Below are 27,564 nucleotides of genomic sequence, written 5' to 3'. Positions count from 1 at the left end.
CCTGGTCGATTTAAGCACCATAGTATTCAACAGGGTTTTTTTTCAGTCCTTTTAACTCAGTCCTAAGTAAACAGGAGGCGGTGCAAACAATGAGAAAGTTCCCTCTGCATTCCGATGGTGAAGTGGGGTTGGAGTCTGTAGGCAAGTGAAGAGTGTGTAGGAGAGCTGTTTCCTTTTGCTCATGGCAGCAGTCTAGAGCATGGTGATGGCTTCCAATGAAAGTCATTGGAAGCCATGGGGGCCCCAGTTTTCTTTATGTGACCAAATGTCTTGCAAAGTCCCAGGTGTGTGTGTAGGTGCATGAGTGTGTATGTTTGTTTTCTAAACAAAGAGGCACACGTGCAAAATAATGTAAAAGGGCAGAGTGAAGTTTGTCCGTGTGCCTGTATGAAAGTGCGTGGGAAGTGCCTGGGGCAGAAGTGAAAGAGACACGGCCCCAGGTCGTGAGAGAAGAGATTGAGGTGCGCTCCCAGGCTGCTGTGGGAACAGTGGGTTAGCATGTCCCCCGGCTTTAGGATTTGGGGGAGGTTGCTCGGGCTCTGAGGCAGATAGGTTAAGTCTAATTTAACTCTTAATGGTTGGAAGGAAAGAGGGAAGGGCAGTTTAGGAAGGTGAAAAGGCAGGAATGAAGGTGGCAAGAAATGATTGGCATGCAGTTTTTTCCTAAATCCTCCTCTGGTTATAAGGAATCAACTGGAAAATTGCAGTGGCAATAGCTGTTAAGAAAAAAAACAGAATTCAATTGATGAAATATTAAACATGCAAGTGGACTGACATTTTAAACAATCTTTGTAGTATTGAGGGATTAAATAAGTTAATTCTTGGTAATTAGATCCCCAGGGAGAACTTCATTTGCATCTATGTATGATAAGTGTTTACTATTAATAATTCAATACAAGTTTGCTTTGGCCAGTATTGAGCTGGGTCTCAGGCTGGTGATAACAGAGGCTGGATAGAGAGTGATACCATTAGCCTAATTTTGTCATCTGCAAGCAAAGGAATGTTAAAATCTGTTCACTTTGTGGTTTCTAAATGACTTCTAGAAGTGTCATGCGTGGAAGAGGGCAGTGTAGTGTAGTAACTTTTGTTCTTATGCAGTCCTTAGAAGCTGTCAGGATTGTTGGTTATGACACTGTTCCCACAGGGTGGACGACAGGGGCATCTTCATGTTCTTGAGACATATGGGAAACTTAAGAAGGAAAGTAACTAGGCTGTTTGCCAAAGATTGCACCTACCTCCAAACAAAAACTGAGGTAGGTGTGATTTTAACTGTGCTGGAACCTCCGAAGATGTTGGTGTCTTAGCCAAATTCATTTGGACTCTTTCTGCATTTCACTCTTTGAGATCTATTGTGTAGACTCTAATTTCTTTGACAGGTATTGTCACATTGGTCTCCACAAAAATTATTATTGAAAGCCGGGCATGGTGGCTCACGCCTGTAATCCCAGCACTTTGGGAGGCTGAGGCGGGTGGATCACAAGGTCAAGAGATCGAGACCATCCTGGCCAACATTGTGAAACCCCATCTCTACTAAAAATACAGAAATTAGCTGGGCTTGGTGATGCGTATCTGTAGTCCCAGCTGCTTGGGAGGCTGAGGCAGGAGAATAGCTTGAACCTGGGAGGTGGAGGTTGCAATGAGCTGAGATCACGCCACTGCACTCCAGCCTGGTTGCAGAGTTAAACTCTCTCCAAAATATATATATATATATAATTGAAATAACTACATATTTTTCTTTTTTTCTTTTTTCTTTTCTTTCTTTTTTTTTTTTTTTTTTTGGAGAGAAGGTCTTGCTCTGTTGCCCAGCTGAAGTGCAGAGGTGCGATCATGGCTCATTGTAGCCTCAACCTCCTGGGCTCAAGTGATCCTCCCTAGTAGCTGAGACCACAGGTGCACACTTGGCTTTTTTTTTTTTTTTTTGATAGAGAAGGAGTTTCATTATGTTGCCCAGACTGGTCTCCAATTCCTAGGCTCAAGTGATCTCCCACCTCAGCCTCCCAAATTTCTGGGATTAAAGATGTGAGCCACTGCACTTGCCCTAAATAACTACATTTTTTTTGAATGCTGCGATGTGTCTAGCTTTATGCTAAGCTCTTTGAATGTGTTACCTGATTCAGTCCTTGGGAAAACTCTAGGAAGAAGGGGCCACCTGATTTCTAGATGGGAACCCTGAGGCTTAGCAAGAAAAAGAGAGCTGGTGTGGTAGGGTCAGGACTGGAGCCCGGTTTATGCTCCTACTGACAGGATGGGGGTGCCTATTTCACCTCACCCTTGTTAAAAAAGACACTTTAGCAATCCTTTTAAGTATTTGCCAGCTTAAGAGGTAAAAATGTAATTTAGCTTCTGGTTCTTATGTGTCCGTCTTGGTTAGGATTGGACATCTTGGCATGGTTATTGGCTGTTTGCACATACAGTTTTAGGAATTGCCTCTTCACATCCTCTGCCCCATTTTTACTGGATTGTTCATATTTTTAAAAATTGATTTCTGTGTATTATAAATAGTAGTAACCCTTTGTCATGTGTTACAAGTCCTCTCTTCCCTCAGTTTATTTCTTTCAACTTTCTGCTTTGTATTTTTTTTGCCAAATAGAACTGTAAATTTCTTAAATTGCAAATCTGTGAACTTTGGATGCCTTTAGAGTTTATTATCCCTTTAAAACAATTTTTTAAGAGATGGGGCCTACTATATTGTCCAGGAGGTCTTGAACTCCTGGACTCAAGCAGTCCTCCTGCCTCAGCCTCCCAAAGTGTTGGTATTACAGACATGAGCCACTGTACCCGGCCAAGTTTTATTATCCTTATCTTATCCTAGGAGTATAATATTTTTCTGTGTTTTCTTATTGTTCTATAATTTCCTTTGTAACAGGTGTCTAAGATTATCTTTGAAATCTTCTGTCTCTTCCAGGGTTTAAAATTTTTTAGCAAATTATTCTTTCATAATTTCTTAAATTTCCTTTGTTTCAATGATTAAAGCATTATTGAGGAAATAAGCTGTATTTTATTAATCACAAGTCTCTGCATACACTAGAAAAATTCTAGCATAATTATTTGGAAGACATAATGATGTAGTTTTGAGAGTCCTCAGATTAGAAGCCACTGTTTTAAAAGCGTGAGGTTAGAAAAGGAATTTTGCACCTATTCCAGGTTAATTTCTACCTATTCCAGGTTAACAGAGGTGATCCTGTACCAATGGCTTTTGGACAGAGCTCTCATAGTCTGTGCTGTGGGCGATTCCCCCATTCAGTTTGCGAGGATACCAGAATTAAAGGAGAATAATGAGAAATGCTTATAGCCCATAGATAGATGTGAGGTCACAGACAGCCAGACTGGAGCTAGGAGACCATGCTGATGTCACATACTGCCCTGTCAGAACCCTGGGAAACCCTTGGTCTGTGCTACAAGAGATTGGCCCATGATAGCCAGTTATAACCAGACAGTGGGCATCTCAGGGGTTTGCATAGGTCTAACCTTAAAAAGCCACATGACTGAGTGCGGTGACACACACTTGTCATCCCAGCACTTTGGGAGGCCAAGACAGAAGGATCACCTGAACCTGGGAGTTGGAGACCAGCACTGCCATCACTGTGAGACCTCCATCTCTATAAAAAAATATATATATTTTTAATTAGCTGGGTATGGTGGTGCATGCCTGTAGTCCTAGCACCTTGGGTTGCTGAGGTAGGCGCGTCACTTGGGTCTGAGAGTTCGAGGCTGCAGTAGGCCGTGATTGAGCCACTGCACTTCAGCTTGGGTGACAGTGAGGTCCTGTCTCAAAGTAAAGAGTCCTATTAGGAAGCCATAATGATTTTGGGGGGGGATGTTTTAGATCTTGAAGAAAGAAAAAATAATTTGGGGAGTATTTGAACTATCAAACTTTCTCATCTATTAGGTGCGTTAGGTTCCTTAAATCTTATTCTTTTTTTCCTTCCTTTTAATATATAGCTACTCTCCAGAGAGACCGGATCTTCAAACATTTTACCAGGAAGCGCCAAAGGGCTATGCGAAGGCGAGTCCACCAGATCAATGGACACAAATTCATGGCCACGTATCTGAGGCAGCCCACCTACTGCTCTCACTGCAGGGAGTTTATCTGGTAAGGGGTTCCCTGACTTCTGTCCTCCTCAGAGCTTCTGTCTAATAGGCTTCCTCTGGTTATGTATGACTTCAGCAGAATGCATGATTATTTAAGAATTCTTTTGGGATCTGATTTTTGCCTCTTACTCTAATATGTTGACCTAGTAATTTAAATCTCCATTGCAAAAACATCTAAATAATTTACAGATCCAAGTTTTAGATATCATTTCTTTTTTTAAATCATCTTGGTAAAGATGCTAATGAATCCTAAACTGGTCAAAAAGCATAAATCAGAGAAAAAGGCTAATAAGTCAATAAACAGACAATCAGTAAATTGGATAATCAGTCCCTAAGGACCAAAGAATAATCAACAGTATTGCTTTAAGAAGGCATGAATCGCATAATGATTTATGGAAATTAATGGTTGCAAGAAAACTAAACACAAAGTAGTCTTCAGCCTCTTGGTATGTAGCAGAAGATAATAGCCTTCAGTGATCATATACTATAATCTAATCCCTGGCAATTAGTAGGAACTAAGATAATTCAACATCGAGAAATTCTAGAGATTTGGGGCAATATCTTACTAGACATACAACTGAAGCTTAAGTCTCAGTCTCAGTGGCAAATGTAAAATAAATTTAAGCAATAGTTATCTTTAGTGATAAATTAAGCATATTTATTTGGAAAGTGAAGAAAGGAAGATGCCCTCACACACCCATCTCAGAAGGAGAAAATACAGTTTGGTAGCGTGAAAGGAGATCTATATTTTTGTTGTCAACTTTATTTATTTTGTTTAGTGAAGGCAGAAGCCCTTGGATCAGAGCAGTTTCTGAATGTTGATCAATTACTTTGTATTTTGTTTTCTGTGATTATTTTGGATTTTATATCTTCAACAGTCAGAACCTAGGGCTAGTTAGTATTTCTGACATTTTTAATCAAGAAACAATGATTTTGAGATGCTAAACTGGCTGTAGATATGAAGCCAACAAATGTGTCATAACATTTATTGTATTTAGGAAAAAAATTATATTACTTTTTTTGGGGGGGGGGAAATTAGCAGCCCTGGCGTCTTTGAGCTCACGTTTCCTCTTTGCATGAGGCTGCACTCGACTTAGCCACAGCCCCACCTCTCTGTGGTTTGCTCACTTGTGACATAAGGGTGCTTGCCTCCTGCAGTGTATTTCATGTCACACCTTTCTGTTTCTTTTACATGACCTGCCAGGCCCCTGTAGGCATTAGTGGTGATGGCCCCTGACCTGAACTGACATTCGTAATGGAAACTTATTTGATCATTTCACTGACTTTTTTCCACCAAAGAAACATTAACTATACCCAACCAGCCTTTAACGCCCCACCCCGACACCCACACACCCTCACACTCATACACTCTCTCACACACACACTTAAAATATTGGTGTATATATTAATATATATGGTTAAGAGTATGGACTCTGACATCCAGTCTCATCATCAACTGGGTGTGTGACTTAGTCAAGTTGCGTAGCCTGTCAATGTCTCTTCATTTGCAAAATATTTGCAAAATAGACAACAATCTTATTTTACTTGTATAATAAACTTTCATAGAGTACTTAAAGGGCCAGGCACTATTCTGAGCATTTTATATTACAACTTTTAATCATTAGAGCCCTATGCAGTAGGAACTGTTATCATTAGTCCCTTTTATGGATGAGGAAACTGTGGCTCAAAGCATCAGGCCATCTGGCTTCAGAGTCTGTGCTCTTAACCATGTTATTTTGTGTGTTGCCTCCCGTGGCTTTTTGTGAGGATTAAATGAAATGGTATATATCAGCTGCTTGGCTCAGTGCCTGGCACATCCTATGGGCTTAGTTACTGTGATCTTTGTTAATGAGAATGAGAATACTCCTAATATTACCATCATTACCATCACCCATAGAATATATTCGGGAGAGGCAAAGATGGAAGTAGTGGGCCTGAAGGGCATATTGTGGCGGCAACTCTGCCCACCTGTGGGCTCCAGGGGTGACAGGGACACAGGGACAAGGGCAGGTCCCTTGGGACAGGCAGCTGTGATAGACTCATCTGTGTACTTCCACAGTGTATCTGTGTCTGTTTACTTCAGCATCTGAACATCTTTATGTGAGAGAGAATAAGGTGGGAACTCTTCAGGCCAAGGCTTAATCACACGTACAGATGAGGATTTATTGCCACTGAAGACTTAGGAAATTGCCGTGGAGGTAGATGGAATGGGAATGGTTGTTACCCACCCATTTGTATCATATGGCTCATTCTAATCCAGCACATGGCTTTTTCTTGTGTCTCATAGTAACAAACAGTGGCTCAGAAAGCACATCATCTTTGCTTTTTCCCTGAAATTGTGTTTTTCATAAAGGAGGAGAGGATGAAATTTGTTTTCCTTAAGGACTATAAGAGGGTTATTGCTGAAATACTTGACTGATGGTAGTTTTCTTTTCTTCGACAGGGGAGTGTTTGGGAAACAGGGTTATCAGTGCCAAGGTAAGGAAACATTTTTAAAACCATGTTTTATTTTGTTCCTATGTTAAAAAAAAATGAGTATACCAAGAGAAAATAGGGTATCTTCCCTTAATATTGTGATAAATAACTCTCTGTAGGTCAAAGGAAACCCCTGTGTAGTTAGAACTCTTTAGTTTGGTGAGATCTTGGCCATATTTTCGACAATGTAAAGGGGACGTTTTTATTTCTAAAGCCAGGATACCTAATAAAGTTTCATTGTTTAAAGTTTTGTCTCTGCAATAACATGAGAGTACTAAAAGGTAAAGTGATTTTGTGAGCGTACTCTTAAATCTTGAAGATAAACTTCTATTTTTTACAATCTTATTGATAATAGATAGGGGTGAAAATTAGCACACTGCTGTTTTGTCTTTTTCCCCCGTTTAGGGAACATAAGCTATTATCCAAGTTGTTTTTGAAATGTTATCATTTTTTTTAAAAAAGTGAGAAATGTTCAAAGTTAAGCTGTCAGTGATCCTGTAAGTTACTACGTGTTACATTTATTTTTCACAATCTAAGATGAAACCAATTTACTAGTGTTTCTAGCATAATTGGAATGAAATACAATGGCAGGAATGGAAGAAGAGCCCTCAGTCAGGTGGTTTAGCCAGGCCCATCAGGCTTGCCTGTCATTTGGGTCCCCCTTAACCTTTGGCATGAGTATCATCACATAGATTATACACATGGGACCCATTTCACTATGTGGATGATTGATAAAATAGCACCACATGTCCTAGAGCAGTAGCCTATGTGTGGATAAGAAAATCTCACCTTCTCTTCTGGAAGAGGTGAGGTAAAACATTACTTCCCTTGGATGGACTGAATAAGAAATACTCTTGGATCTAATTTTGACTTTACTATGTATGAACAATTCCATCGAACTTTCAAAGTTAGGAAAAAACAAATATATAATCAACATGACAGCAATAATTGACCTGTATGCTGTTAATCTCAGTCCCAAGTGAGAAGAGAGTTCACAAGCCAGAATCACTGTCACTTTGTGGCATGGGCCTGTGAGCACAGGAATGTGCCCTGCAGTCCATGGTAGCCCATCTCATGCACACCAAGATAAGTTGAGAAGCTCTGGATAAACAAGATTATGGTTTTGAGTTTAAAACATGGGATTTAAGATACATCTCTATTGTTATTTTATTTCTCTTTCTCTTTGGCCTATAGTGCCTGGATATTTGATGACCTGATTTTCAGTGGGTCACCTGCTATGTAAAGAGCAGGAAAGACTATTAGTTAGGAGACATGCAGACACCACTTTGGTGATGTCTCCCTAAGGCATATAAAACCAAATGCCTGGTTGGAGAGAGGTATGCCATTCTAACACTGATCAAAAGCAAACTGGCATAGGTATTTCAGACAGAGCAGACTTCAGAACAAGGAAAATTATCAGGAATAAAGAGGGGACAACAATAAAGGGGTCAGTTTTCCAGGAAGACTTAACATTTTTATTTAAGTTTTGTTTTATTTAAAGACCAGTGTAGTAGTACATAACAATTTTTAACATGCATGGATGTATGTATGTATGTACCTAACAGGCATCAAAATACATGAGACAAACTGATAGAATCACAAGGAGAAATAAACAAATCCACTTCTATAGTTGGAGACTTCAATATCTCAGTAATTGATAGATCCAGCAGGCAGAAAATCAGTAGGGATATAGGTGATCTAAACAGCATTATCACAACTAGGTGAAATTGACATTTATAGAATACTCCATCCAACAACAGCAGTTTTCACATTCTTCTCGGGCTCACAAGGAACATTTACCAACATAGACCACATTCTGGGCCATGAAACATAGCTTACCAAATTTAAAAGAATAGAAACCATAAACAGTATCTTCTTAGACCACAATGGAATTAAACTAGAAATCAATTACTGTAAGATAGCTGGAAAACCCCCAAATATTTGAAGGTTAAACGTCACATTCTAAGTAACACATGTGTCAAAGAAGAAGACTCAAGAGAACATAAAAAATATTTAGAGTCAAGTGAAAATGAAAATATAACTTATAAAAATATGTGTGATCCAGCAAAAGCAGTGCTCAGATGGGAATGTATATCATTAAATGCATACAGTAGGAAAGTAGAAAGATCTAAAACCAAGATTTGAAATTTCCACCTTAGGAAACTAGAGAAGGAAGATAAATTTAAGCCTCAAGCGAGCATAAGAAAAGAAATAATACAATTAGAACAGAAGTCAGTGAAGTTGAAAATAGGAAAACAACAGAGAAAATCCATGAAATCAAATGCTGATTCTTTGAAAAGATTAATTGAGAAGCCTTTACCAAGCTAACCAGGAAAAAAACCAAATACCTCAAAAAATAAAGTCTTTCTGTGTGAAGGATGGTTTTGAGATCCCCTCATATAAAAAGACCAGTTCTCTGGGCACTTTCAATTTGGTTCTCCTGAGAATTGAATCTGATGAAAGCTAGATTTGTTTTAAGGTATAATGTTATTTACTGACATGTCACCTCTCTTTATGTAGTTAATCCTAAAACCTTCCACATGTCTTGAAAGATCTTAAGATGATGTATATTTTTATACTACTTCATTGCATGTGTTTATCCTTTGATGACAAGCTCAACTATCTGTACTATATCACTTATCTAGATGAGAATGAAAAAAATGTTATTCAGAAAGTTCTAAATATTTCAACAGTTGATTAAGCCATTCAGCAAACATTTATTGAATGCCTCCTCTGTTCAAGGCGTCATGCAGGGAATTCTGAGGGCATTACAAGGCTGGGTGGAAGGTTTGAAATGAGGGGGCAGGCTAAGGGTTGTGGGAGATCAGAGGAGGGCAGGTGGTTTCAGTCTAGAAGTGGGGATAGGGGCAGAGTATTTTCATGGAAGAGACATTTTCTGAGTTACATCTTGTCCTAAACTTAAGATTTAGTTAGTTGATAGGCAAAAAGGATATCCCAGGGAGAGAAAAGGGCATCGATAGTTTGTTGGAAGGGTGCAGATGTGCTCCAGGAAGAGCAACCCATGTAGTTTTTACTGAAACAAGTAGATCCCATAGAAGAAAGATGACAGGTAGCTTGGGGCAGCCTCTGGAGGGCCTGGAACCTGGGTGGGAAATTTGAACTTTGTTGATCGGCAGTGAATTACCAAGGAAGGTTTTTGATTATGGGAGCAGGACTAGAGTGTTAGAAGAATCCTCTGGTGGTGGGTGCAGGATGGAATAGAGTCAGGAAGGAAGAAATAGGCCCAGGACTTGATAATGGATAGTTTGAGCCTGAGCAAAGGTCTGTGTTAGGATGGTGGCAAAGGCAATAGGAAGGATGGGCGCACCAGCTGCTGTCATGTGGGCCAGATGAGTCCAGTCTTGTTGGCACGGTGCAGCCCTGGTTGACTCTGCTGTAACTGGCTGGACTGTGAGCTTCTGATAAATGTGTAATTGCTGGATTTAATTTCCTAGTGTGCACCTGTGTCGTCCATAAACGCTGCCATCATCTAATTGTTACAGCCTGTACTTGCCAAAACAATATTAACAAAGTGGATTCAAAGGTAAGAGGATAGCAGTTTGCTGATTAAGTGTGTGTGTGTATTGTGTGTGCTGTGTGTCACCGTCTCTCCCTCCCTCCCTCCTTTCCTCCCCCTCTTCTCCCCGTCCCCAGACCTCTGCTTCCACATTCTTTGAAGCCAAGGGTTGTATTAGAATAGAAATTTCTCTCTCTCTCTTTTTTTTAAATTATGGCATTTGTATTTCTGTACTTATGTGGCATCATCTCTCCTTTGTGAGGACTCCATTAGTGGTTGGCTAGGTATAAGCTATATGGATTGTTTCTACTCATTTGGAGAGACTTTTGGCAGAGTGAAAGGAGCCCTGAACTTGGCATCTGACAGCCTGGATTTGAATGCTGAATCCCGCCTCTGTTAGCCATCTTCTCTATGAGCTGAGGCAAGGCCTACAATCTCTCTTTTCCTCAGTCTTAAAACAGGATCAGTGTTTCCCTCACACAGTTTTTGTAAGTTAAACAACATAGAATTGATGTGACACATATGTTAATAACTGTAAATTATGTTTCCTAAGTAAAAAGATTGCTGGCTTTCTCCAGCCTCTTAAGAAATTTCAGGGAAGATGTCTCTCTCTCTCTCTCTCTCTCTCTCTCTCTCTCTGTGTGTGTGTGTGTGTGTGTGTGTGTGTGTGTGTGTATAAGCTTCAACATCATTCTTGCCACTCATATTGCATTCATCTGCAATAGGCATACATTTTAAATTCTAGAGGTAAAAGCAGATGGAGTGTTGCTGACACTTAGCAGTAGATTTGCAGAGGCATTGGAAGAATGACTCTGGAACACAATGGTTCTTTATAGTAGACATATAGGATTGCTAAAGAGTATACGTAGAGGTATAAACCACAGCTTTTCCAAGAAAGAGGCCAGAAAAGTTTCAAGAAGAGTAATGATTGCCCTACTCCTTGTCATGCATGGATCCATTGTTGTAGCATAAAATTGTGGTATGGACTGCAGAGTACATGCCTAGTGGAATTATTTGCTGGAAACTGAGATTTAACTCAGATTGTCGGATTGCAAATGCGAGGCAAAGAAAGGCTGGAAGGGCTGAATAAGTAGTTACTTTAATGTCACTTTGGAATAAATTCTTTCTGTGGTTCCATGGCCTCTGAGTCTCTTCTTTTTGTTTTTCCCCCCGTGACACAATGTCTGGAAGAACTTATAGTGATAGCAAGTATATATAGTGTGTAAAAGACCCATTTAATCCTGAAGCTAAAAGGTTCTGGGAAATAGATGGGGGTGTTAGGGGATTGGCAAGGAGAGAAATATGGCCTGAATATGAAAGATGAAGTGAAAATCTTAATTTTTATTTCTCAAAATGGCGAATGATCTAATGTGTTTCCCACATTTCTGTCTTGTCCTGTTCATTAGAAAATGTGTTTAGTCTGGTTAGTAAGACCTGAGTAATTAATCAGGGCTGAGTACAGTAAAATAATATACCTAGCTCAGGTGTCATAGTGACACTTTGCATTTGATGGGTTCCTATTACAGTTTTTACAAGAGACATTGGTATGACATTTTAGCTCTTGTCCCTTTATTTCCTTTTTTACAGATTGCAGAACAGAGGTTTGGGATCAACATCCCACACAAGTTCAGCATCCACAACTACAAAGTGCCAACATTCTGCGATCACTGTGGCTCACTGCTCTGGGGAATAATGCGACAAGGACTTCAGTGTAAAAGTGAGATGCTGAGGTGCTGGGTACCCACCTCTTCATGGGAACACTGTGCCCTAAGCTTTCAGAATTCTGTGGGCTCAGAATCTGTCCTAGAACTGATGGTTTTAGATATGTTGTAAATCAACATCTTAGTCATTTTAAACTTACATGTTTCTTGTCAGGCATGTAAAGAGAACTTCATCTGATGCCAACATTTTCTAACCATAGGACATTAAGTCAAATGGTATATTCAGTGATCTAGCTCACTAGCTGACAAATACAGCCTAGACACTATATTTTAATAGGTATTTGGAAGAGAAAAAGATGGGATCTTAGTCAGAAATGGAAGATGGTTGAGTCAGGTGAGACACTAAAAAGAAAAAAATAAATAAAAATTTAAAAGAAATGGAAGTTAGGAGAAGGTGAGGAGGTGAGATGGCCAAATGAGAAGGTTGGATTAAGAGTAAGAAATGGCAGGAGAATAGATCTGATGATCTCACCAGAAATCAGCAGGAATTGAGTTGTCACAGCATAAAAAGAGCTGCCCTGGGTCTTGTGAAAGAGATTGGAGACAGGGGTAGAATGAAGGAAGATAAAGCCTTGGTTGTAAGCTTGCGTCTCACCAGCTGTGCCCAGTGGAGTGAGAGTTTGGAGCTTTGGCCCTAGCAAAGGCTCTGAGTGGGTGAGAGCTGATCCCTGTCCTGTTAGGAGTTAGGGAGCTGTTGGCCTTGAGCCATCTCGTATGGAAATGTAATGATGTGACTGCCGTGGGGTGCACCTGAAGCCTTCCTTATCAGACACACCCCAAGTTGCCAGTTGAGGAGAGCAATGGTGAGGTAGAATTGGCATGAGTATAGCCAGACAACTTCCATTGACTGCTTGGACTTATGGAGCTTGCTTCTGTCAACAAAAAGGGGCCAGTCACTTGTCTTTAAGAAGGGCACATTCTTCTATCTCTGTAGAACACTATTAATTTTTTTTCTCATAAAACCAAAACAGTAGCCAGCTCATGGATAACTTGTAGGGCGTTGGTCCAGGTGCAGCTTGATCTTAGTGTGATGGTCTCACCTGGGTATGGGTTCCCAGTGGGAAGTCCCTTTCTGCCTTGCATGGTTGTTGCTGATGTGCAGAGCCATGCATGGGGCTCATCTTCATTGTCCTCTTCCCTAGTGGCCTGAGGGTAGCACACCTGCGGCAATCTGGCTCTTGTGATTTTTGCTTTTATGGTCACTTAGTGGTTTTGAAAGGCTTCTGTAGGCTCGTGTGTCTTACACCTGTCTTCCTGAGAGGGGTGGGTTTCCCATGAAGCTTGTCTCGGGGCTCCTGTCTCTCAAGGGCACCTTCCAAAGCCCTCTACTTGATTTGGTGGTCTCTTTCTTAAAGAAGGCCTCCTAAATTATGTAAATTCAGGCCCCACAAAACCTGGATCTGTGTGTGCTTCCAAGATGGACTGACTCCATAAAACAGGAATGTGTTGCTTGTTGCTTCAGTTTCACCTCCCATCAGCAGGGCCCATGTCAAAAAACTGTCTCAGAATTTATTCCAGCTGACAACGCCTCAGATCCTTCATCGTCCCCAGGCAGCTTCCAGTGCCCCAGGAGCTGAGCTTGCTTTGCTCGCCTCTTCAACTGCCATTTGTACTCTGACCTTCAAAAAGTTTTAAAAGTTGCCTTTTCTGAATAATATTTCAATGTATGTATACCACATTTACCCTTCAATAAAAGTAAGTTTCAAAAAAAAAAAAAAGTTGCCTTCCCCCACTGTGAAGCAGTTAGAACCACAGGCTGCAAATGCTGAGAACCACAGGCTCACAGGATGCCCATCTCTGTGCTGTGAGGGCTGCCCAACCACAACAATACTCAGAAAGAAAGCTGCAGATAGAGGTTTTTCTTGTAGAAACACCATTTCCATCCTGTTTGAACAGTGATCTACATGTGGCATTTAAACTGCTACCTTTTATTTCACTGTTGAGAGACAGAAAAAAATACAGTTGATATGATTCTTTGTTATTTAATTGCCTATGAATTGCCACTATGATAAACGTTTTAATCTTTATATTAGATCATACTAAGGCAGCAATGACTGTTACATGTGATTTAGATGAATGGGTTTCATCAAATCATGGTGAAAAAATGTATTTGAAATATATTATTCTTTAGTATGCCTGGCTTTCTACTTCTGCAGAAAACAGAAATAGATAAAATGTCAGGAACTGTTACTAGTGTGAGCTTAATTTTTATGAGAAAATGATACTGTTCAGCCTGTTATAATAATTCCTCTATTATAATCTTTCAGGCTATTAAAGTTCTCTGTTGCAGCATATGTTGACTTGGTTCCTTTCTGAACATGGATTCTGTTTTCCTCTTCCCTCTAGTGTGTAAAATGAATGTGCACATTCGATGTCAAGCGAATGTGGCCCCTAACTGTGGGGTAAATGCGGTGGAACTCGCCAAGACCCTGGCAGGGATGGGTCTCCAACCTGGAAATATTTCTCCAACCTCGGTGAGACTTTGCTTTTTTTCCATGTATCGTAATTTAGAAGTTGCTCAGATGTGGTGAGACCAAATGAGAGCATGTGGCCTCATCAAAGTTCCTAATCTTAGCAAATACAATAAACAGACTTATTGCCTTTCTTTCTTTCTTTCTTTCTTTCTTTCTTTCTTTCTTTCTTTCTTTCTTTCTTTCTTTCTTTCTTCTTTCCTTCCTTCCTTCCTTTCTTTCCTTTCCTTTCTTTCTCTCTCTTTCTCTCTCCCTTTCTTTTTCTCTTTCTCTCCTCTCCTCTCCTTTCCTTTTTCCTTCCTCCCTCCCTCCCTCCCTCCCTCCCTTCCTTCCTCCTTTCCTTCCTTCTTCCTCCCTCCCTCCCTCCCTCCCTTCCTTCCTCCTTTCCTTCCTTCTTCCTCCCTCCCTCCCTCCCTCCCTTCCTTCCTCCTTTCCTTCCTTCTTCCTCCCTCCCTCCTTCCCTCTCTCCCTCCCTCCCTTCCTCCCTTCCTCCCTACCTCAGTCTTCCGAGTAGCTGGGACTGCAGGTGTGCGCCACTATGTCAGGGTAATTTTTTATGTTTTTTTGTAGAGATGGAGTCTCACTTTGTTGCGCAGGCTGGTCTCAAACTCCTGGGCTCAAGCGATCCTCTCGCTTTGGCCTCCCATAGTGTTGGGATTACACAGGTGTGAGCCACTGTGTCTGGCTGAATTCACATTTTTAATAGCAATTTGTTTCACAATAAGATTGTATGTACAGTTATATGACAAGAAATAATGAGCATGGGCAACGAGTAATAAACAGAAAGCAGAAGAAGGACTTTTTTCCTTTCTTTTCCTCTTTTTTTTCTTTTTTCTTTTCTCTATTTATTTTTTGAGACAGAGTCTCGCTTTGTCGCCCAGCCTGGAGTGCAGTGATCTTGGCTCACTGCAACCTCCAACTCCCAGGTTCAAGCAATTCTCCTGCCTCAGCCTCCCGAGTAGCTGGAATTACAGGTGCCCACTACCACACCGGCTAATTTTTATATTTTTAGTAAAGATGGAGTTTCTCCATGTTGGCCAGGCTGGTCTCAAACTTCTGATCTCAAGTGATCCGCCCACCTTGGCTTCCCAAAGTGCTGGAATTACAGGTGTGAGCTGCCACGCCCGGCCTTTCTTTTCTGTTTTAAAATCAGCTTCCTGTTACTGTGGTCTGGTGAAGGCCTAAAACCCAGGAACCTGGGTTATGCTTTTGGCTAGGGACCGGGCACAACAGATGACTAGTAACTATGGGCGTCAGCGTCCTCACCTCTAAGGGGTTCAACTTGAAGCTCTCTGAGGCTCTGCACAGCCCTGGAGTCCAGCAGTTCTGCAGTTTCGGTTTATGGATTGTGAATTTATCATTCACATTCAGCAAGAGACAGGAGTCTCTCCCTCTGGACTCTCAGGAGTGAGTGGAGTTGTGTCAGTTGCAGGTGCACATGTTTTTGTCCGCACTCTCCTTGAATGACCCCCACCTGCTGTCATCCAGTCGAGCCTTGGCTGCTTCCCAAGCCCATGTCTTACTGTTGCCTTCCTGGTCAGCGTCTAGAGATGGGAAATAGCCATGGCTGTAAGATCTGAACGGTGTAGCTTGGTGTCCAGTTCATGAAAATTATTGACTTAACTAATTAATCTCTGGGTACTGAGGAAGGGAAGTGCAATTACTGTGAGATTCTTGATAATCCTGAAAATGTCAGTACCAACCACCTCATTTCCTTTTTACTGAAAGACTCCTGCCTAGTAGATCAGGGACTTTTATTGACAATTTTTTTTTTTTTTTTTTTTGAGACGGAGTCTGGCTCTGTCGTCCAGGCTGGAGTGCAGTGGCATAATCTCGGCTCACTGCAAGCTCTGCCTCCCTGGTTCACGCCATTCTCCTGCCTCAGCCTTCTGAGTAGCTGGAACAACAGGCGCCCACCACCATGCCCGGCTAATTTTTTCTATTTTTTTTTTTAGTGGAGACGGGGTTTCACCGTGTTAGCCGGGATGATCTCGATCTCCTGACCTTGTGATCCACCCACCTCGGCCTCCCAACGTGCAGGGATTACAGGCTTGAGTCACCGCGCCTGGCCTATTGACAATTTATTGAATTGCCACTACGATAAACGTTTTAATCTTTATATTAGATCATACTAAGTCAGCAATGACTGTTACATGTGATTTAGATGAATGGGTTTCATCAAATCATGGTGAAAAAATGTATTTGAAATTTATTATGTAAAAAAATGTATTTGAAATCTGGTCTGTCTGTCTTGTGGATAGGCAGGCAGGATGCCAATCTTGTGCGGGGATTGCTAATGCATGGGGCAGTTATCCCTGAAGAGCAGAGATTAAAGATATCAGCCTGAACTAGGGCTTCTAAGATACAGTGGAAATAAGATAAGAATAGGAATAAAGATCATGCAGCACGATCTTTAGGAATGGACAGTGCACTTGTCATTTGAATCAAGTATCCTTAATCCATGATATCCGGCGCCTGGCTGGATGTTAGACTTTCGATCTATTGTCTAGTGGTAGCTTATCTTATAAATGTCTCAAGGTGGGCCAGCTGCAAAAGTCACCTTGCCTTTAGGTAGCAACATCCTCAGGTACTCAGTAGGATGGAATTGGAAAGCCAACTGAGGCAGGCACACTTACCTTCCATTCATTGCATTGAAACTAGAACTCTCATCATGCTGGTGAGATTGTAGATTGGTCAGTCTTTGTAGACGGCAAGTTGGCTGTGTATCAGAAGTCTTCAAAATTAGCAGTTTTGCCCAAGGAATTCCATTTGCAGGAAGTTATCTTAAGAAACTGAATGATGATAATGACAATACAGCTTAAGTTTATTGAATGTGCCAGGCAACAATCTAAGTGCTTTATATGCATTTGTTCATTTAGGCCTCCTAATGACTCATGTGGCAGATACTTTAACCTTCTCTTTGTCAGAAGAGGAAACTGAGGCAGGGAGAGGCTGGGTAGGTAACTTGCTCAGGGTCTCAGGTTAAGTTGCAGAGCTGTTATTGAATCCAGGCAGCTTGCTTGAGAGCTAGACCCTTAATTACTCTGTTTTGAAGATTTGCACGAAGTGTATTCACTACAGTGTTATTCACTATGGTGAAAAAGGGGAGATGCCTCATCTTTCTAATAGCAGGGGAATTAATATGTTGTGAGATAGCCATGAAATGGATATTGAATAGCCATTAGAACTCATGTTCTTGAAAGATATTTAAAGGCATGAAAAATACCCAGAACAAATTTTTGAATACAAATGTATGTTATGAAACAATAATTTGATTATGTTTTTAAAAATTAACCAAGTATAAAAACGTGTGCATGTGTGTGTTATTTATACATGGATATGGATATCTTTGGCAGGGGGCTGGTGGGATTTTAGGTATTTAAATTTTTATTCTTCATGCTTTTGATAATTGTTCTAATATTCACATTGGACTTTTATTTCTCCTATATAATTTAAAATATTGACTACAAAACGTTGCTTCATTCGTGTCCTGGTGCTGAATGATGCTTGAATCTCTGAGCAGACATGAAAATTGCTCTCTGTAAAAAGTGGACACTAGGTGGCGCTCGTGGAATGAGACCTTCCCGTGGAAAGCCACTGCAGAAGGCACCCTAGGGGCCACACAAGGCATTGGTGTTTCCATGCATTTCCACTTGAGCGCTAACTGTAACTCCATGGCTTAGACGTATTTTTAATTGACCGTTTACACCAAGCAGTAAGCACAGATTCAGAAGCTGATACTGAGAGAGTTTCGAGTGGCAGAACCGATCATCTGTCAAGCTGAGTTGATCTTTCCCCCACGTTATACTGGGGGTGAGGCTGCTGCCAGCCAGTAAGGTCGTCTTCGTGCATGGGTGCTCCGTGCTCCTGCTGCAATTTCTGACTTACTATGTTCTTACTCTTTCAGAAACTCGTTTCCAGATCGACCCTAAGACGACAGGGAAAGGAGAGCAGCAAAGAAGGAAATGGGATTGGGGTTAATTCTTCCAACCAACTTGGTATCAACAACTTTGAGTTCATCCGAGTGTTGGGGAAGGGGAGTTTTGGGAAGGTGAGTCTTGGCTGTAACTGTTGGGTTGAAGTAAGTGTGCTCTGTGTAGGGGGAGGGGTGTGTGTGTGTGTGTGTGTGTGCACGCATGTGAACATACTCACATTTCTCATGTGCCATTCTTTCTTCCCGTTGTGTGCACACACCCTAAGACCCCCAAGAGGACTCCCTCATGCTCCCTCCTTTTGCTTTGCCATAGGTGATGCTTGCAAGAATAAAAGAAACAGGAGACCTCTATGCTGTGAAGGTGCTAAAGAAGGACGTGATTCTGCAGGATGATGATGTGGAATGCACCATGACTGAGAAAAGGATTCTGTCTCTGGCCCGCAATCACCCCTTCCTCACTCAGTTGTTCTGCTGCTTTCAGACCCCCGTAAGTATGAATTGCATTCACTGCACCAACAGCCTCTTTTCATAAAGAGCTGAGACAGTAAGATACTGGAGATTTCATAAAGTTGAGTATCAGAAATGTTGGGGGATGGGCTCCCAAGGCAGGGTCGTATGGAGGTATTGGTGACTTCTGACAATCTCTGGAGGAAAAATGGAAGCTTATGAATTCACCCCTTCCCTTGTGCTGTCCTGCGGAAGGAGCACCGTGAGGGTTGTGTGTCCCAGGATTGAAAAGGTCGTCATACATAAATCTTCTCTAGGTGAAGTGAAGGTGAGTGAAAGTTACAAAAGTCTAAGAACAGAGAAAATGCCATGGGCTGATTGTCTTGATGAATTTGGCTGTGACTCTGCTTCTAAAGCTGGGCTGGTTCTGACCTGGGCATAGGAGTTTAGAAGAGGGGTCTGAGAGGACCCAGAGAGGTACCTTGATTTGGAACATCCCAGGGCATTGCTCCTGGCCTTAGCAACGACCCTTTGCCTGAAACCATAGACTGGTCTTAAGAATTGAATCTGTCTGCCCTATAATGGCATGCATTTAAGAATGCTTCTGGCTGCAGTTAATGGAACACTTGACCAGCGGTGGACTAAACAATAAATAGAAAGGAAGGGTTTGGTTCATTAGTACAAACCTTTTCCTTGTTGTTCCACATAATGAGAAGTCTGGTGGTAACAGTGCTGTGGTTGGATTTGTTGCTCAGTGACATTGGACATGTCTTTCCCTTGGGGTCCCAAGGTATTTGCTGCAGCCCTAGATGCCACACCTTGGCATGATAGCATCCAAAGCAGAAAGCATAAGGCAGGGGCTGAAGGGCTTCATGGCCAGTCTCCTTTTCTCAGGGAGGGAAGATCTTTCCTAGACTTGGGTCAACTGCCCTGTATGTCTGTTCTCACATTGCTACAAAGAACTACCTGAGACAGGGTAATTTATGAAGAAAAAATGTTTAATAGACTCACAGTTCCACAGGCCATACAGGAGGCATCCTGGGGAGGCCTCAAGAAACTTACAATCATAGTGGAAGCATGAAGGAGAAGCAAGCAGGGTTTCATGTGACAGCAGGAGAGAGAGAGAGCGAAGGGGAAAATGCTACATGCTTTCAAACAGCCAGATCTCGTGAGACCTCACTATCATGAGAACAGCAAAGGGGGAAATCTGCCTCATGATCCAGTCACCTCCCACCAGGCCCTTCCCCAACGTTAGAGATTCCAATTCAACATGAGATTTGGGTGGGGACACACAGCCAAACCATATCATGCCCTTAGCAAGGGAGGCTGGAAGAGCAAATACCAGGCCAAGATAAGCTGGCAGACTGTGATTGGTTCACACCAACCTTGATTCAGCCGCTGGAGCAGGGCATTCTGCTTCTATTTAGAATCGGGCTCAAAATTGGGCTTTTGATATCAACAAAGAGGGAAAATGGCCCTGGAGAAGGCACCAAGAGGGAGGATCTGCCACAGATGTATCAGAATCTTGCTGTCAAAAGGCATTCTGGGAGAGTGAATTCTGGGCGTGTTCCTGGCCTGTGCCACCATCAAGGAAGTAGGGGATTCCACGAGAGCGGGATAGGGGCGTCTGACTGGCCAGGGAGGCTGGCAATACACCTCTAGGGAAGGTAAAGCCATGCTGGGACCAAACGAGTGAATTAGAATTAGTTAGGCAGAGAATGAAGGTGAATATGTCATACAGGGTCAACAGCACACCATGGGTCTGCTGGTGAGACAGAGCGTCAGGTGTGAAGGAGGCTCAGCACACACAGCATATCGAGGTTGAAGAGGGGCCTTGAGAACTGAGGCAGCTGAGGTGGCCCAGGGCCCGGCCATGAAGAGCCTTGCAGGCTGCATTAAGGGGTGTGGGTTTAGTCCTGAGAGCAATGGAAAGTCATGGAAGAAGTGGAAGCAGAGGAATGACATATCAGGTTATATGTTTTAATTATGAAAATCTAATTTCTTGCAATAGGTAATATAAGTATCCTCCAAATATTCGTATCCTTTCTCCGAAAGAAACAATTATTGCTCGTTTTATTTATAGCCTTTGAGAGAATTTTCTGTACATAAAAGCATATATATACAGCATATATACGCATACATGTTTATCTTTAAAAAACACAAATAATAGTATACTTTGCCCATGATTCTGTATTTTTAAAATTTAATTAATCTATTTTTTGAGACACGGTCTCACTTTGTCACCAGGCTGGAGTGCAGTGACGGTTATGGCTCCCTGCAGCCTCAAGCTCCCAGGCTAAAGTGATCCTCCCACCTCAGCCCCCTGAGAAACTGGGACTTACAGGCACATGCCACCACACCTGGCTAATTTGTGTTATTTTTTGTAGAGATGGGGTTTTGCCATGTTTCCCAGGCTGGTCTCAAACTCCTGGGCTAAAGCAATCCACCCACCTCAGTCTCTCAAAGTTCTGGGATTACAGGCATGAGCCACTGTACCTGGCCACTTTATTTTTTTAAGACATAATATTAATAGTATATATTGGGATTTGTTTTGTATTTCTATATACCAAGCTGCCTCATTTTTAATGGCTGCATAGTACTCCATTTTAGAACATGACATAATTAAACTTTTCCTCCTCTGTTGCTGTGTATTGTGTTCCTAGTCTTTTATTTCAGTCATTGTTGCAGTGAGTCCCCTTGTACTTTTGTCTTTGTGTGCTTATGCTGGTGTTTCTGTATGACACATTATTAGTAGTAGTATTGCTTGGTCAAAGGGTATATGCATTTCACATTTTGATTGAGTTCAATTGCCCCTCTCCCCCATTGTGGTTAAAGATAGTGAACATTTTATTGTCCATGTACCACACATGGTTTTAAGTGCTTTATGTCTGTTATCTCATTTAATCCTTACAGTAACCCTCTGAAATAAGTTCTGTTATTATCACCCCATTTCACAGAGGAGAAAACTTAGGTACAAAGAAGCTTAGTTCATAAGTGGCAGAGAGGGTTTGAAGCCAGGTGGTCTGATGGCAGAATCTAGGCAGGCTCTTCCCTCCTTGCTGGGCTGCTTCTCTAAATTCACACTCCCAAAGCTTGAGTGAGAAGGCGCATTTCCCCACCTTCCCATCATGGCATGCTATCTGTTATTTGGATCATCTGAGAGATTAGAAGAATGGTATATTTGAAGTTCCAACTTGCATTCCTCTAACTGTGAGTGAAGCTGGGCGTTTTCATATGTTCCAGGGTCACTAGTATTCAAATCTGTGTTGGGAGGGACACATGCAGCCTGGAGAATGGGTGGAGCAGAGAAGTCTGAGAGCTTGGTGACAGGATGCACTGAAGGAGATACGTGGCGCGGACTCCCACACCACTCCAGCGTTATCGAGAGAAAAACAACTGGGGAGGCAGCTAATGGCTTCATGGGCCTCAGTTCCCCTGCGCTCCTCTCCCTTCCCCTCTGCTCCTCATCGGTCCTCAGTGGCTCTTGATGGCCCTGGAGCCCATGCTGCTCCTGCCCCCATCCTCTGCTTTCCCTCTGCTGGGTCAGCCCTTGGTTCCCCTGGAGCTCCAGTTCTCCCTGCCCCACACTGCTCCCTGGAGTAGCCTTGAAACGACTTCCTTTGCTGGGCACTTTGCCAATGTAAGGCCCCTCCCCTGCCCTCAACCCCTTGTTGGGCTCTTTTCTTGGAATAGAGGAGTGGAGTTACAGCTCAAGGCTTGAGAGGGACAGCTGGTAGCTGATACTGGTTGCCCGCCAGGGTTTCAAGTGCCAGCCTCCTGAACACCACCATGAACACCACGAGTCAAGCCGCAGAGCCAGGTGACCTCTCAGATCTTCTTCCTAGGGCCTGAGCCAAAGATCACATGGTTTCGTATGACATGAGGTTAGATCATCTTCACCAGGTGGTAACCTTTGAGTCAAGCAGTCAACTGGTATTTAGTGAGCTTAGTCTGGTCTTGCAGCAGCAGTGGTTCCAAGTTACTACTGCTGAAGCAAAGAAGTATCTCATACCTAAGGGGAATTTGATCTGTAAAAGGAAATTCTGGTGATTATAAGCAAAGCTCTCATCAACAATTAGATTATGTTATGGTAGAGTAAAATGAGGAATTAAACTGGCACAGATTGGGAACCCAATCAATATAGCATATACAATCAAAATCTTCTAGGAAAATATATAAATTTTACAATATACCAAAATTTTAGCGGCCATATGAGCTTCCCGGTGTTTAGTGGGTGAAGCCTTTACTAGCATTGAAGTCTATTTTTCCTAGTGGAAGTTTTATGTTTGACCACAAGGTGGCAGTCATTACCGCAAAGTTATTTTTATTTCTCCACCAGAGAAACCAAATGCATGGAACTGCCATTGCGGTTTAAGATGTGTGTATTGATTGTAGTAGATGTCTCCAAAGCAAAGGATAAAGGGAATGTACCCCTGCTTTAGGCTAAATGATAAAGAAGTAGTGGGAACCCACTTCAAAGAAGCAAGTGAGGCTGGGCACAGGCAGCACTTTGGGAGGTCCGAGGTGGGCCGATCACTTGAGCCTAGGAATTTGAGACCAGCTTGGCCAACATGGTGAAATCCCATCTACTAAAAATACAAAAATTAGCTTGGTGTGGTGGTACATGCCTGCAATTCCACTTACTCCAGAGGCTGAGACAGGAGGATCGCTGGAACCCAGGAGGCAGAGGTTGCTGTGAGCCGAGATCGTGCCACTGCACTCCAACCTGGGTGACAGAGCGAGACTTTGTCTCAAAAAAGAAAAAGAAGAAAAAACAGCAGCAAGGGAGATTTTCTAATGCTGAGATAGAGGTATACAATTTTAATTTTGCTGTTGTTGATGCCGCCTTTGAGGTTTGCAAGGTGTCGGACCCCACAGTACACATAGCTTTTGCTCACTGTGCATTCATCTGTCGTAAGTCCTCATTTACTGTGGTAAAACTATCCCCATTTACTGTTGTAAAACCAACTATGAAGAACAGAAAGTGTTACTTGCTATGAGAAATTGCAGCAGAAAGATGCTTACTTTTTAGCTGCCCAGTGTTGCAGGCCCTGGCTTCTCAAGTAAGATGTTAATCAGTGTGTAATGCTGAACTGTGACAGTCTTCCCTGGAGAATTTAGGAGTAAGGGAGGGTGTTGGAGCCACTCTATCTGTAAAGCATTTCATTGTGAGGGTCTTTGTAAAAATGACACTCCCCTCATGCAGCCCTGTGGAATCAGTCTCTCTGAAGCCTAGAGCAGGGCAGTAACTAGCCGAGGATCCCTTAGATTGTAAGTGGCAGAGACAAAGTTCAAGTTTAGGTCAGGCTGACTCTGACTCCATATGTTGTCTTATTCCGCATTTAGTTGTTGATTCAGCCTTGGCTTAAGCACCTCCTATCTGTCTTGGCTCCCCACCAACCTGACAATATGGAAATGGCATTGCCCTTGGGAACAGAAAACCTGAACTCTGTTTTAACTTTGTTTTCCACTATCTAAATGGCTTGAGTCTGTCCTAAAATTCCTTTGAGCCTCAAAGTTCTCATCATTAAAATGAAAACAGGATGGCTGTGAGGGTCAAATGAGAGAATGCAGAATATTTTGTACACTGTGAAGTACTGTTCAAAAGTGAGTCAGTTCAACCGTGGTGATGACCCCTCCCTCCTCACACCAAAGGAAAAAGATCCCAAGGCTTCCCAATGGCCAGCCCAGACACCCACATGGAGGGGACAGCAAACACTGAGGAGGTAAGTATTTTATAGATCCTTTTGTTCTTGGCAAAAAGGAAATAGTAAGCAAATTTCAAATATTTGCTAATTTATCAAGGTTGCTACAAAGGTTTATGAACCCACAGATTATTTCCCCTTTTTTGATAATTATATACACTGCTTACAAGTATATAAATGGGCATCCTTATCTGTTTCTGATAGCACTGCAAATCCTAATAGTTTGTGACTAATTTGATAACCTGTACTAAAACTCATAAAATGTATACTCTTAGATCTGTTTTTCTGATAATATAGACTACAAAAATAATATAAAGAATAAAATGTTATTCATAAAGATATTTAATTTTCAGTGCTTTATTTATATATATTTTTTGTCAACATCTCTCTAATCCTCCAGCCTCTGGTAACCACTATTCTATTCTGTTTCTATGAGTTTGGCTTTTTTTGATTCCACAAATCAGTGAGATTAAGCGGCATTTGTCTTTCTGTGCCTGGCTTATTTCACATAATACAATGTCCTCCAGGTTGATCCATGTTGCAGATGACAGGATGTCTTTCTTTTTAAAAGCTGAACAGTATTCTATTGTGTATATATTCCATTGTTTCTTTGTCCATTCATCCATTGGTGAACACTTAGGTTGATTCCATATCTTGGCTATTGTGAATAATGCTGCAGTGAACATGAGAGTGCAGGCATCTCTTCGACATGCTGATTTCATTTTCTTTGGATGTATATCCAGTATTGGAATTGCTGGAGCATGTGGTAGTTCTATTTTAATTTTTTGAGGAGCCTCCATACCGTTTTCCAAATGGCTATACTAATTTACATTCCCACCAACAGTGTACAAAGGTTCCCTTTTCTCCACATCCTCTTCAACACCTGTTATTTTTCATTTTTCAATAATAGCTGTTCTGACAGGTATGACATAATATCTCATTGTGGTTTTAATCTGCATATCCCCAATGATTAGTGATGGTGAGCATTTTTCTATACCTGTTGGCCATTTGTGTATGTGGTTTCTTTTTTTTTTTTTTTTTTTACTTTTCATTTACTTTTATTTTACTTTAAGTTTTGGGATACATGTGCTGAATGTGCAGGTTTGTTACATGGGTATATATGTGCCATGGTGGTCTGCTGCACCTATCAACTGGTCATCCAGGTTTTAAGCCCTGAATGCATTAGGTATCTGTCCTAATGCTCTCCTTGCCCTTGCCCTCCCACCCAACGGGCTCCAGTGTGTGATGTTCCCCTCTCTGTGTTCTTGTTGTTCAACTTACGAGTGAGAACATGTAGTGTTTGGCTTTCTGTTCCTGTGTTAGTTTGCTGAGAATGATGGTTTCCAGCTTCATCCACGTCCTTGCAAAGGACATGAACTCATTCTTTTTTATGGCTGCATAGTATTCCATGGTGTATATGTGCCACATTTTCTTTATCTAGTCTATCATTGATGGGCATTTGTGTTGGTTCCAAGTCTTTGGTATTGTAAATAGTGCTGCAATAAACATACATGTGCATGTGTCTTTATAGTAGAATGATTTATAATCCTTTGGGTATATACCTAGTAATGGGATTGCTGGGTCAAATGGTATCTCTGGTTCTAGATCCTTGAGGAGTCACCACATGGTTTTCCACAGTGGTTGAACTAATTTACATTCCCACCACCTGTTGGCCATTTGTATGTCTTCTTTTGAGAAATGTCTATTCAGGTCCATTAACCATTTTAAAATTGGGTTGTTTCTTACTATTAAGTTGTTTGAGTTTCCTCTTTATTTGGATATTAACTCCTTATCCAGATATGTGTTTTGCAAATATTTTCTCCCATTCCACTGGTTGTCTCTTCACTCTGTTGATTGCAGAAACTTTGCAGAAGCTTTTTAGTTTGATATAATTCCATTTGTCTGTTTTTGCTTTTGTTGCCTGTGCTTTTAAGGTCATATTTTAAAAAGTCATTGCCTATGCCAGTGTCACAGATTTCTTCCCCTAAGTCATCATTTGGTAATTTTACAGTTTTAGGTCTTACATTTAAGTCTTTAGTCCATTTTTCAGTGATTTTTTTATGTAACGTGAGATGAGGGTCTATTTTTATTCTTCTGCATGTAGATATCCAGTTTTTCCAACACCATTTATTGAAGGGACAGTCCTTTCTTTGTTGTGTGTCCTTTTGATCTTTGTTGATAATTAATTGATTGTAAAGGTGTGGATTTATTTCTGAGCTCTGTATTCTGTCCCATTGGTCTATATATCTGTTCTTATGCCAGTACCATAGTGTTTTGATTACTGTAGCTTTGTAGTAGATTTTGAAATCAGGTAGTATAATGCCTCCAGCTTTGTTCTTTTTGGTCAAGATTGCTTTGGTGTCGTGCATTGTTTATAATAGGAAAATATTAGAAACAACTTCAGCATTTAGCAAAGGGGGTACACTTCAATAATATACTATTTGATGAGAATTTTCAGCCAGTCAAGAGATAATTTTATGTTAGGTAGTTAAATTGTCAGGCACCGTCATAAGCACCTAACATGTATTGTTTATTGCATGTGATTCCTATAACAGCCTTATAAGATAGGTACAATTATTATCTTCATTATGTCAAATGGAAAAGTGAGACACTGAGGAGTTAAGTCATTTGCCTAAAATCTATCACAGAAAATGGTAAAAATAGGAGGTTAGAATCCAGGAAATAATACAGAGGTTATGATGATGAACAGTCTGTATCCATGTCAGGTTCTGCCCAAGATAGTGAGTTGGCAGACCCATTACCCTCCCTAGCCCCAAAAACGACTGCCAGGAAATTATGCCAATAAGCTATCAGGGACTGGATTAAGGTAGTGGAATTATAAAGGATTCTTTTCCTATTTACCAAATTTGGTAGTAGGATTACATTTCTTCAACAATGAGGGTAGGAGGAATAAGCCATTATTAAGTCAGGGACCAGACCCCTGGTCTCTCAGGACCTGGGATATGGCCTAGTACATGCTGCCTCCCTGACTCATTTATGGCGAAATTCACATCACACTCTTTTTATCTGAATCAGTGAGGTGTTGTGTCAGCAGCTGAGTCCCTGGCATGGATGTCCTGGAATCCAGGCCTCCCATCCCCCATCCCCGGCTCCCAGGGGCCTCCCCTTCGGTTCTCCTCCAGGAGAGAGAGGAACAAAGACTAGTGGGTGGGGGATGGAGGGGGGCCGTCACAGGAAGGGG

At 41.6% G+C, this 27,564-nt stretch overlaps 1 protein-coding gene across 5 annotated transcripts in view; it reads left to right on the top strand.

Annotated features, from left to right (window-relative positions):
- Positions 1-27,564, top strand: part of PRKCH (protein kinase C eta) — a 262,819-nt gene that overhangs the window by 118,454 nt on the left and 116,801 nt on the right. For 4 of the 5 annotated variants that reach the window (XM_058429459.1, XM_032179336.2, XM_058429461.1 and 1 more), the window contains exons 3-9: positions 3,943-4,093; positions 6,536-6,570; positions 10,023-10,111; positions 11,672-11,801; positions 14,152-14,279; positions 18,184-18,327; positions 18,524-18,697. In XM_058429459.1, the coding sequence (XP_058285442.1) occupies positions 3,943-4,093; positions 6,536-6,570; positions 10,023-10,111; positions 11,672-11,801; positions 14,152-14,279; positions 18,184-18,327; positions 18,524-18,697 (851 nt within the window). Of the gene's footprint in view, positions 1-3,421; positions 3,585-3,942; positions 4,094-6,535; positions 6,571-10,022; positions 10,112-11,671; positions 11,802-14,151; positions 14,280-18,183; positions 18,328-18,523; positions 18,698-27,564 lie in introns of those variants that run through there. The other variant, XM_058429460.1, reaches the window with a different exon arrangement.

This window comes from Hylobates moloch, unplaced genomic scaffold (assembly GCF_009828535.3).
Source record: "Hylobates moloch isolate HMO894 unplaced genomic scaffold, HMol_V3 SCAFFOLD_16, whole genome shotgun sequence".
Lineage (NCBI taxonomy): Eukaryota > Metazoa > Chordata > Mammalia > Primates > Hylobatidae > Hylobates > Hylobates moloch.
The sequence above is the reverse complement of the archived record's forward strand: the minus strand, read 5'-3'. Positions and strand labels throughout refer to the sequence as shown.